General features: G+C 29.4%; 1 protein-coding gene across 1 annotated transcript; it reads right to left on the bottom strand.

Moving 5' to 3' along the window:
* Positions 1-48: 48 nt before the first annotated feature.
* Positions 49-9,549, bottom strand: LOC125876426 (cellulose synthase-like protein H1). The gene is made up of 9 exons (XM_049557609.1): positions 9,135-9,549; positions 7,077-7,401; positions 6,390-6,518; positions 4,252-4,368; positions 3,895-4,107; positions 3,349-3,460; positions 2,334-2,527; positions 1,434-1,784; positions 49-742 (listed from the first exon to the last, which is right to left on the bottom strand). Exons 1-9 carry the CDS (start codon positions 9,395-9,397, stop codon positions 215-217), a joined length of 2,232 nt encoding a protein of 743 aa, XP_049413566.1. The 5' UTR covers positions 9,398-9,549; the 3' UTR covers positions 49-214.
* Between the last annotated feature and the right edge of the window lie 3,337 nt (positions 9,550-12,886).

Genomic DNA, 12,886 nt, shown 5'->3' with positions numbered 1-12,886 from the left:
TGTAATTTTAACAAATGACTATGTTACAAATGATTAATTTTCGGAAAATTAGAGATTCTAATTGCCATCCTCAATTACATCAATTTCATGATAGCCAAATAAATATTTGACTAAACAAAGAGTTATATTATATAATTGCACTTACACTTAAATTCAATTACAAGATATTCTTCCAAACATTGAAAAGTAACATCTAAAATTATATTCTTACAATTTATTGTTTAAATTTGAAAAGATGGACTAACAACAATGCCAATGTCCCTGCCTTGAGAATACTTGATGTTGGTATCCCATACTTTCCTTTAGCAAAAAAGCCCTTCAAAAATGCCCAAAATACAAAAACAATCCACATAATGCATATAACTTCTCCTAATCCCCATTCAATATTATTCCCTTTCTTAAAATCCAACACTCCAATAAACAAGGCACTAAGATTCAATAAGAGAATTGCAGTTCCAGGCACAAAAATTGGAGAATCATCAAATGTGAACCTTCCAATATCAGAATTTGTGTCATTTTGGTCTTTTTTTGTAATTTCAAATGCAGTCTCAGAAAATCCAAATAATTTAATTGTAACACTTAGAATACCAAATAGCCATGCACTCATAGCATTAACCCTCCACATTCTTTGATTGTTCATCCATGCTATTATTGGTTCATTTGCTCTAATATACTCTGATAAACCATATAGATTGTAGATAATAGAGATTAATGCTGGTATAACTATACTTGGTTCATTTGCCTGCATATATACATGTAACAAAATTTTGTAGTCATTGTTGGTATATACTCAATATATAACATGGGTATAATCATGTACACTTTGTTTATACAGTAATTATATATTAGTTGTACACTATAATGTTAAATATGTATAATATTTATGTTAATATAAACAATATATACATTTATTGGTTAATTTGGTGGTGGTTACACAGTATAGAAATCTCGATTTTCTATTGTGAGTTTCGTTGAAAAGTTGTGTAGTGTAAAATTTCCTGAAAAGATATAGGGAGATTGACCAAATATATAAGTGTTGAAGGTGTGTGGTCTTAAATGTTTGAACTTACTTCACTACAACAAAAACAACTTTTAGCGGCAATAAATATTGACATTAATAAAGAGTGCTAAAGTCTTTACCGGCATTAGTTAAGTGCCATTAGAACCAATGTCGCTAAAGGCATTAGGGACATATACGAAGAGTGTTAATTGTCGCTAAAAATACATATTTAGCGGCAATTAATTCTTAATTGCCGCTAATAATATTTTTTATGTAGTGCTTGTCTTATAGGAAAAACTTCAATCTTAATAAGTTTTGACTTTTGATAGGGAAAACTTCAATATTATAAGTTTCGACTTTTGACCTAGAATGTTTGTATATAGAAGACATAGGGGATTAAATGTTCAAGACCACCCATTTTAAATATTCTTACCTGGGGTAAAAAGTGGGAATTGGTGATGAGGCAATATGCAGGCAGAATAGCATAACAAACTTCAAAAATGGATCTCAGGGCCCATAATTGGATCTGCAAATAAGCCATGCATTGTCTCAATTGAAGCTTCCCAAAAAGGGTTCCAATAATTGGGCTTTTACTGTTAAAGAGAACTTCAAAAAGCCCAGTAGCCCATCTTTTTTGTTGGATCATTGAGGCAGGCCCAGCTGCAGGTGCACATCCAAGAAAGGCAGGCGGGTCGGGTAAACAGTAGGCGGATTTCCAGCCTCTTGATTGGATAAAGAGTCCAGTAAGGACATCTTCTGTTACAGTACCATATAGCCAGCCCAACTGATAAATAGTACGATGAATTAGCGTTTGACTATAGATTTTACGAGAAAAAATGAAATTCTTATTTAAAATATTTATTTATCATGAAATTTAATTATATTCTAAAAATATGATTTTCAAAAACTAGCTTAGACCAGTTTTTGGGACTTTCACTAAAAAAACTTAACAATTTAGCTTTTAAAATTTAAAGTCAAACTTATTTAATCAATCTTCTCATCAAATGTGAAAAAAATATGTCCAAACTTTTAACCTCCACTTGTCCTAAGAGCAAAACCTTCAAATCAAAAGCCAATTTTTAAAAATTTGAAATTTTGCCCTTGTGATAATAAGCAAGGTCAAAAGTTCAAGACAACTCCTTTAAAGTCATTATTATAAATCACCTGATAAGAAATGAATTTAAACATTAACTCAACTTCAAATTTCATTAAGTAAGAATTGTATCATACCATACTAAAGAGACCATTTATTGGGACTGCAAAATACTTATTATTATTTTTTTAGTTAAATGAATAGTTAAACCATTACTTATAAAAATGAATCAATAATTACCTTTTGACCCCAAGCAGTGCCAAATTCAAATCCACAGCTTCCAACTTGATGTGCTACCTCAATGGAACTTGAGGGACAATCAGAATTGAATTGCTCGATAATATTTGATCCTTCTAAGAGAGTCTTAGCAATTGATGTTGATAACTTCTCTGACATTCCATAAGTTTTCTGTATATACTCATCCTTCAATTCTCCTAATTATCATCATGAAATTAACATGTCTTACTAAAATGTTAAATTATGATTTTTCAATTGTGTCAATACAATAAGATAGATGCATGAATCGCTATGTGGTTTTATACACCCTAAAAACGAATGAATACGTGCCTAAATGAAAAAAAATACGATAGAAATAAAATTTGTAAATGAAAGATAAGCTCACGAAAACAATAAGATCATCAACATAAACTATAAGATATATACAGTGCCATAGCTACAGCCAATCAAAGGGTGTCAATTTGACACCCTTTGTCGAAAAATTACGTTATATATACATGTCAAATTCTACATTTAAAGATATATATTTAAAGTTGAACACCCTTGACAAAAATTATGTCTTTGGCGCAGTGGTAATGGGTGTCCATTTGAGTGAAAGAGTTCCAGGTTTGAACCCAAAATAACACAATATTTTTTGTTTTATTCTGACAGTCACAAACCATTATTGTTGGACACCCTTAATAAAATTTCTGACTCTGCCACAGAATATATAGACTACTTATAGGTTAAACCGGGCATAATGTTAAACAATATTATATGAGGATATGTGGCATAAACCGTTTTTCTTACTAGACATAAAGCGTAAGTTTTCCATTTTATAAAATATACCATTTGAAAATTCATATATTTAAAAACTAAATAACAAAATCTTATAAGGCATAATAGTTAATAATTTAAATTATTTCAAAATGTCGCGATAATCTTTTAATTTTATTTGACTCTCCAAAAAATAAATGTGTCCAATAAAGTGGAGCCAATAATATTTTTTTTTTATAAAAAAAAAGGTTAGTTTGCATACCTGCAGTTATTTTTTCATATGGTGACGAGCCATATATAACTTTTCGTCTATGGAAACATCCCGATCCTTGATAAAATGGCCCTTGAATACCACTAACTCCTCTTCCAAAATACTATAATAAGCAAAAGATAAATATAATATATTAAATAATTAAAAGGCATAAGTTATAAGTATGTCCTTTAACTTAGCTTCAGCTGACATCTATATCTCCCCAACTTTGATGTGTACAAGTGGATACTTAAACTTGTATAAAATTGAACAAGTAGACACAGGTGTCCTACATAACACCATACAAATAGAACGCCACGCAGGACACAAAATTGCTATGTAGAAAGTCAGATAGGACGAATGTGTCTCTTTGTTCAATTGTATACAAGTTTAAGTGTCTACTTATGCACAATCAAAGTAAGTAAACGTAGATATCAGTTGAAATCAAATTAAAAGACATATTTATGTATTATGCATACAAAATCTATAATGATCAATGAAAGTTTGGTCTTAGAATCTAGTTAACAAATATTTTTTTAATTTATTATTTGAATTTACCTCGTGTAAAACTTTTAATTGATTTCCATAAGGATCTTCTTTCAATCCATCATAAAAGAATTGTGGAAATTGAACAAAGCCACAGTCTATCTCATCCTTAGCACCAAGAAAATAACACATGGCATGTAGAACAACTTGTGGGTTATTTGCATACATGTCACAATCCACATTTAGCATGAATGGTGCATTTGTCATCACTCCAGATACTCTAGTCTGTTTATAATGCACAAAATAAAATATGTACAAATTAATAAAGAGCAAAAAAAAAAAGGAACATTTATTTGATATTTTTTAAAAAAATGAATTAACTTTAAAAATACGTTTGATTATAAAATTTCGAAATTCAACGGATCTAACCAGAACATTCATGGCGCCAGCTTTGAATTGATGTGGATGTTTTGGTCGCTTCTCTCTAGAGATGTACACAAGATGAGGCAATCCATCAGCAACACCCTCCTTGTTCTCCAATATAACCTTCACATTAAATTATATGTTATGCATTTACAAATATTGTAAAATATTTTGTAATTTAACTTGTTATAATAAATTATTTATTTTATTTGAAGGATAATCTAGCTAGTATTATTGTGAAAGTTCTAAAGAGTATTAAAAACATTATTGAAGATTTAAATATATTTAATAATAGTGGTTGAATATGAATTTTACTTGAAAAATGATTGAACCTTGAAATACTTTACAAATTAGTTTTCAACTACAAATTCTCCCAAGCTAAATTTGATATAACGGAGAAAATTGTAAAACAAATATTCATTATGTTTCAACTTTGTCTGTCTTACTTTTTCTTTTAATTTAAACAAAATGTTTGTTTTTCTTTTTAACAATTTTGAATTTTAATTTTCCACATGACATGTTTAAGACTGCAAGACTAAAAACTATTTTATTACATTCTATATAAATATTTTTAGCGTCAGATTATATTAATATTCAAAAATCTTTTTCACTTTTTTAAGCTCCGTATCAAGTTAAATCAGCAAATAAATTGAAATGGAGAAAATATCAACTAGTATTCATGTCCAAACGGCAGCCGTTAAAATCGAAAAGCTATTGGACATATATTGTCTAGTTTTAATTTGAGATTTGGAGGATATGAAAAATAAAAGGAATTCTTTTCGCAAGGATAAAAAAATGTCAGTATAAAACAGAAAATGAATTGTTGCAATTGAAGTTGACTGAAAATGAATAAGTAAAGAATATATATACGTCAAAACATATTAAATTTAGATCTTACATTATATATAAACAATTTTGTAAGGTTCGATGGGACCCACAATAATATTATGACCATATATCATCAAACTTTTATTGAATTTAGGGAACAGGGCCTAATATACCCCTCAACTTTGTCATTTAGAGTTGATATGCCTTTGTTATGAAAGTGGCTCATATATACCCTTACCGTTATACAAACGGCTCACATATACCCCTACCGTTACAAAATAAGCTCACATATACCCTTCATTTAACGGAAGTGAAAAAATTAGTTTTAAATTTATATTTTTGACTTTTAATTTTCTTAAAAATTAGTTAGGGGTATATATGATTCTTCTAGCAAAGTTCAAGGTATATTTTAATCTTTTTCATACATAAATTATTTTTTGACTTCTTTGATTATAATTATTTGAGTTTCTTATTCTTATTTTATTTTTTTTCTTTCATTCCTTAGTGTAAAGAAAAAAATTTAAAACTATTTTTTTGTGGCTATATTATTATTTAAAACTATTTTTTTTTTGTCTATATTGTAATTTGAAGAAACAAATTTGGTCATCTATAATAAGTTTTACAAGAATATTAGTGAAACATAAATAAATTTGACCATCAAAATAATAAATTTAAATTAGTCATTGAAACAAAAAAAAAGTAAAAAAAAAAAAATGTTTGAGGAGGATTAAATATACTCATATGGAATTATGTTTTTTTTTTTTAAATAATAAATATTAAAGTAAAATTAATTTTTTTCATTACCGTTAGAGAAAAAGGGTATATGTGAGCCATTTGTAGATAAGTAGGTGTATATATGAGCCACTTTCATAATGAGGGGTATATCAGCTCTAAATGACGAAGTTGAGGGGTATATCAAACCCTTTTCCCTTGAATTTATATGATGAAAAATAGGAATAAAATCAAGCATGTTGATAGATATTTTAATTATATTTACATGCCTAGTGTTAAAATACTACAAACAAAAATGATAGGTGGCAACTTTACAATGGAATGACTAAAAAAGATTTTGTAATATTTGAAATTAGAGAGGAAATGAAAACTTTCCAAAGAAAAACAAAACATACATCTTCTCTCTTAGTAATAAGTTAGATTTAAAATATCATTTTATCAAATAAATAAAATGATTTATAACTACACAAATATATATGATTTACTTTAGATCATAAATTTCAAAAAAAAAATATATTCTTATATTTCATGTTAAATTAAAATATATCACATAAATTAGGACGAAAGGAGGATAACTGAAAAACCTTTATAATGGTCGGATGATTTTTTTGTTGGATATTTGAGAAAACAGCAAAATCTCCAGCAAAATCAAATGTCTCTGGTTCTTGAGTACTTGCGTCTTCTATCTTTTTACACAACTGTTTATATTCATCCTGCAATTTCCAGACAAAAATTAGTTTACTTTATATAGTACTCCTTGCAGGTATCTATAAAATATTATATAATGATTGTACCAATTAAAATTTATATGAAAAAAATAAAGATTAAAGTTCCCTATTTTTATTGTGTAAAAATCCTATTCTTGATTTATATTTACATTTTAAGAGGCGGGATAGACTGAATTTGAGCATATAAAAAATTACTTGGCCTAAAATGACTTGGACACGCATAAACATACTAAAATACGTGTCTTAACTCAACCCCCTCACTCCTTACTAAGTTTCACTTAGTTTATTTGTTCTTGCATAATTTTTGAGTACATAAAAAAAAATAAAAATTATTATGGCTATGAATAACCTATCAAATAAAAAAAAAGCGTTTTAATAAGATTACTCATGACTCAATTTAGCTTCATATAAGCTCATATTTTTCTTAGAATGAAAGAGTTTTTATGAGTAAATAAAATAATGAAAGCATTAAATAGCAGTGATAAATTATATTTAACTCTATTTATTTATTTTATTTAGAAATTATATAATATGCATATATACCTTCATTCTTGTCCAATCTTGTTGAAACTCTTGTGAACTATCTTGTGGCGGTGATGAGTTACCACTAAAATATCGAAAAGGGGCTCTAAGAGCAATATTATATTTCTTACAAAAAGGAACCCAAAGTTTAGCAAATTTTGATGCTTCAACAAGTGAATAATACGTAACAATTGATGCACCATCGTCTGAGACATAACAAGCTAGCTTATTAGCCGGATAATCCACCGCTAACAACGATAACACGGTGTTTATCGTTATGAGAGGCGGTTCTAGGACGGAATCTGCTGTTGTAACAAATATATCCACAGCTGGAAACTTCGAAGTCCTATATAAGATTATACAAAATAACAAAATCTTATATTAGATATATGTACGTAGTAGATATTAAAATCTAAAAATTGGTAAGTGATTTATACTTATTAAGGAGATTCAATAATATATAGAGATAAGTTTTAAAAACACACCTAAACTATACCCGTTTTTTGAGTTTCATACCTAAACTATTGAGAGTGTGAGTTTCATATATAAACTATCACTTTTTAGTTTAAGAAACACACATCTCTCTTTTATACCACTCTTATCATGGTGTGTGTAACACACTCTCTCTTTTATTTTAAAAAAATTATCACATCATACTCCACATGGACAAAACATTCAACTTTGACAAAAATTAAAAAATTATTATCCAAAAAAATAATATTTCGTTAATAAATAAAATGTAAAATATGTTTCTTACCCCACTCCATCACTTCCTCTCTCACCCCCCTCCCCCAACCCCGCATTTTTTAAAGTTTTTTTTGTTTAAATTTTTTTTATAAAGGAATTTATTTTTGTTTACTTCACCTCCCTCTCCCCCCCGCCCCCCCAAAAAAAAATTAATTTGGATATTATTTTATTTTTAAAAAAAAATAATTCTACCCACCCCACCTAACTCTCTGCTTCCAAATTTTTTTCTCATTTTGTGTTAAATATATACATATCGAAAATATTTTTTACTTGCCGTCGCAAGACATTTTTTAATTTTTTACTTATTTATGTTATACTTGTTACACTAGTAGAATTTTTTTTCTAAAAATATATGTACGTACATATCTAACACAAAATGAGAAAAATGTAAAAAAAAAGAAAAAAAATTAGGAGTGGAAGGTTAAATAGGATGGGGTAGAATTATTATTTTTTAAAAAATAAAACAATATCAATTTTTTTTTGGGGGGTGGGGGAATGAGTGGGTGGCTTTTTTTGGAAGGGGGGGGGGGGGTGAAGTATGAATTTTAAAAAAATATTTTTTACAAGATTTTTTAAAAAAAATGGATGGGGGATTATGCGGGGTACGTGGAGGAGGTGGTGGAGTGGGATAAGAAAAATAATTTAATTTTTTTAAAAATATATTTTTTATGAATAGTAACACTTTAATTATTAATTTTTAATTAATATTAATAGTTTATTATTTAATTTTTGTCAAGGTGAAATATCTATGTGGAATGCCATGTGTCAAGTTTTTTTTTTTCAAATAAAAGAGAGAGTGTATTACCTCAAACTAAAAAGTGATAGTTTAGGTATGAAATTCACACTCTCAATAGTTTAGGTATGAAACTAAAAAAAAGGATAATTTAGGTGTGTTTTTAACACTTATCTCTAAAATATATATATACATATACAAAAATTATTTTATGGGACATATTTTTAAATGAAGAGGTTTCAATTGAAGCCCTTCATATTAGGTAGCTCCACTATTGCTATAAGGTACTTCAAAGATAACTTCAAATAAATATTTATAATAAGTGAAATCAGTAATCTGAAAGAAGAGAAGCGACCTATATTAACGAGCAATGATATTTACATATAAATTAAATTTAAGAGTGACGTTAAATTCTGCAGGCATATATACAAGTTTAGTAGAATTCAATAACTTCGACTCATGATTTGCTTTTAATAATTCATTTAATATATAAAAAGGAATTTAATAGCTAGCTTTTTTTAGCATTCAAAACTTATTAACTCAAAATTCTATCTCCGCAGCGACTGACTATATATCAAGAGGAAGTTTGATTGTGGTACCGTTCCAAAAGGCGTAGAGGATATGTTGTTGGTTCAACTTGATTCCATTTTGTGCTAACGGTGAGAATCCAAATGAAAGTGAACCATGATTCACATATAAGAGCCAAGAGCCATTGTAAACCATGAAATTTTAGAGTGAGGAATCTATAGGCCAAAAGTGAGAACAAAAGGAAAAGAATGAAGAGTTCTATTACTCTTGATATATAGTTTTTTCTATACTTAATTTCATAAAGAGGAATAGAAGAAGGTGTTTTGGGAGCCATTAATAATGGAGAAACAAGATACACAAAAACTACTACTTATTGGAAATGAGTTTTTCCCTTTATTTGCTTCTCAATGTTTACATATATTTATAGATAGTACACTACGGGCTAAACGTTGTGCTAGGGCGGTACTAAGCTTGCGTTTGAATATGTAATTTCATACTATGATCGGCACAATAATATTTATTTTTTTCTAAGTAATTAATACTAGCCACTTAAAAGATTGTACTCTATTGTACAATTGTTTTTTAAAAAAATATTTGTTTATAACAATATCCCCACCTTATTTAGTAGAAAAAGAATTTAAGGGATTTCATGAATAATTTTTTCATTTTCACTATTTTATTCAGGGACAACTAGTCTCGATATTATCATTCCATGATCTAGTAGGTATAAAATTATCCTAACTTTGATGTTTAAGTTATACGTATCATGTTTTATAGTCAAATAATGAATAAAATAATATTAAATTTTTACTTTAAAAATATTTATATTTGTACAACGTACTAAGAGTTGCTTTTATTTAAGTGAAATCAACACGCTTGGGTAAGAATAAAAGAAGCACATCAGAATTGAAGAAGTTGATTCGATAGAATCAGGATCAACGAAAAACGATTAAAAAAAATCATTTAGAAGCATGATCTCCTATCCTCTCTCTTTCTTTTGGAGAGAGATGGAATCAATTATATACTTAATAAAGTTGATTTAATACGTCTAAAGGTTTCTTAATTGCAACTACATTCTAATTAATCACCTATGTACATTTTAAACAAGGCTCAAGTCTTACACTTGCTCTTTCTACAGAACAAAAATAATTGATTTTCATGCATATGATAAATTTAATTTTGTAACATAATTGTTATTTGTAATTGTGTTTTAAAGAGAAAAAAAAACAATAATTTCTGAGTTTCTTTCTATGACAAACCTAAAAGCACTATTTTATAAACGGTAATCTTTATTAATCTCTTTTAGTAAACCCAAAAAAAAAATAAAAAAAAAAATAACAAGGTTACGGTCTAGACTCTAGATGTTCACTTTTTTCACAATAATATATTTTTTTACAAAACTTAGCTCTCCTAAATTAAACCACCAATATAATTTATATTGTCTAACTTCAATTTTTATTTTTATTTTTTCAAAAAAAAAATAGACAAGCAAACTCTTGTTTCTAGCCTGTCATGAATAAGTGGTCTTTATACAACCATCAATTTGAAGAACGGCATGCCACACAATATATGGTTAATTTTTTTTAAAAAAAAGAAAAAGGACATAAAAGTGAGGGACCATTGTGGGAGAGTTGGCAAAATAGTCACTCTCCAAACTTAATTGAACATCAAGACAAAAGTCTTGAATAATTTGTGGTATATCCACTATTAATGACATCATCCACATGCCCTAATTGGCACATACAAAAGACCTCACTAAGTTTTCATATCTCCACTTTGATCCCCTCTTCTTTTCCAACTAATTTGGAATAATATATATCTATTTGCATTTGTTAAAAATTATATTAGAAAAAAAGAAAAAAGCCAAACAAACAGGAAAGAAGAGCAGCTCATTTTGCTGCTGTCGAAACTGATGATTCCGGCGAGTTTTTCAGCCAAAATATCATTTTCAAGGTAAAATCATCATCATCTCCTACTCCATATTCATGTTTACTCCATTTTCTTTCAAAAACCAAACTTCAAAATGATTTTTCCTCCATTTTAGAAATTTGAGAAATGTTCCATAATAAACACTTGATAACTCATTATAGATACATTTTAGCAGTTTAAAAGCATTAAAAATTTGTTTCGCCATTGCAGGAGCTGCATTTTGTACCACAATCAGTCGTGTTTCTGTACGGATGTCAGACTTCATCGATCGTTAACGACTGATATTGTAATCTAGTATATATCTTTGTAGTCTATAATGGCAGTAACTGAATTTGTTGTTACTGGTGGTGATTATATGGGAGTATGAGAGGAGACTCCTAAATGCTGGAATTGGAAATCTTTTAGTAAGACGACAGTGCCCATTGCGTTGCGTCGCAATGGTTCATATGACGATATGATTGCAAGCGTAATTGAGGCCGGTGAGTTAACTTGCGAGTCAAATGACTTGGTGATTAGCTATCAAATGAATAAGAGGGGAAAAATACATCCCAAATTCATAAAAAAATGATAGGCACGTGAGCTTGTACAAGTTAGATATTGGTATCTAGGCCTACATTGAGGATAAACGTTAATGTGAGGCCTCCAATTGAACCAAAGAATTCATTTAACGACGACAATGATTCGATTGGAAATGAAAGATTGGGTGATCATTTAAAGGAGAGCTTGGGTGATAATTCAAATGAGAGTTTGGGTGATCATTCAATGAATATACATGATGATCCAACTAATGTGGAAAATCAGCTAGTAGATGCGGAAGATCCCGAACCCGAATGTTGTGAAGAAATGCAGGTACAAAAGGAATTGGGATTACAATCCAATCATTCCTTCTCCGATGGACCTATTTTATGTGTAAACCAAACTTTTAGTAACAAGAATGAGCTGCAATTGTTATTAGTCGAAGCGGCGGCAAAAAAGTTTTTTAATTTTGCTACTATGAAGAGTTGTACTAAATACTTAAAGGTGAAATGTGTATCTCGCAATTGTGCAAGAATGTTGCGGGCGAGGAAATATGAGTGTTCGGATAGATTTTGTATCTATAAGTACATTGGCGAACATAGTTGTGGCATTGAACATGCCAACAGTAGCCATAGAAAAATTTCAATCAAAGTGATTGCTTCACTTTGTGTAAATTTGTATCGTGATGGCAAGGGTCCAAATGTTAAAGAGATTCAAAGATCTATGTTAAATTCTTTTCATTGTAGTACAAGCTATTGAAAATGTTAAAAGGGTGGTGTGGTTGCTAAGGAAATGGTCCGAGGGACTACGGAGAACAGATATTCATGCATACCGACTTTTTCTTACATATTCAAGACACTTAATGTTGGTTCTAGTTATTGTCTCATGGTAAACAAGGATATTCATAGGTTCATGTATTATTTCTTGGCATTTGGTGCTTGCATTAAAGGATTTACCCACATGAGAAAGGTATGCGGTTGATGGCACTCATTTACATGGTAAATACGAGGGCGTGTTGTTGAGCCCTATTGCACAAGATACGGAGAATTATGTTTATCTGATTTCCTTTTGTGTCGTGGACAAAGAGAATGATGTATCTTGGACATTATTCTTTGAGAAATTGAAGGAGATTGTGGTCGATGAACTAGATTTGTGTTTTATCTCCGATAGACACAAGAGTATCGCCAACGGTATTATAAACGTTTACAATCATGGTCACCACGGATATTGTATGAGGCACCTCGGTGAAAATCTCCGCATAAATCATCATTGTGGAGATTACCTTTATCTTTACTACAATGCGGCAAAGACTTATTCTTTGAAGGAGTTTGACAATCATTTTGTAGAATTCAAAGAACAAATGCCTCGCTGCAGCCGT

Source organism: Solanum stenotomum, chromosome 9 (genome assembly GCF_019186545.1).
Source record: "Solanum stenotomum isolate F172 chromosome 9, ASM1918654v1, whole genome shotgun sequence".
Classification (NCBI taxonomy): domain Eukaryota; kingdom Viridiplantae; phylum Streptophyta; class Magnoliopsida; order Solanales; family Solanaceae; genus Solanum; species Solanum stenotomum.
This window is presented reverse-complemented; position numbering and strand designations above follow the sequence as displayed.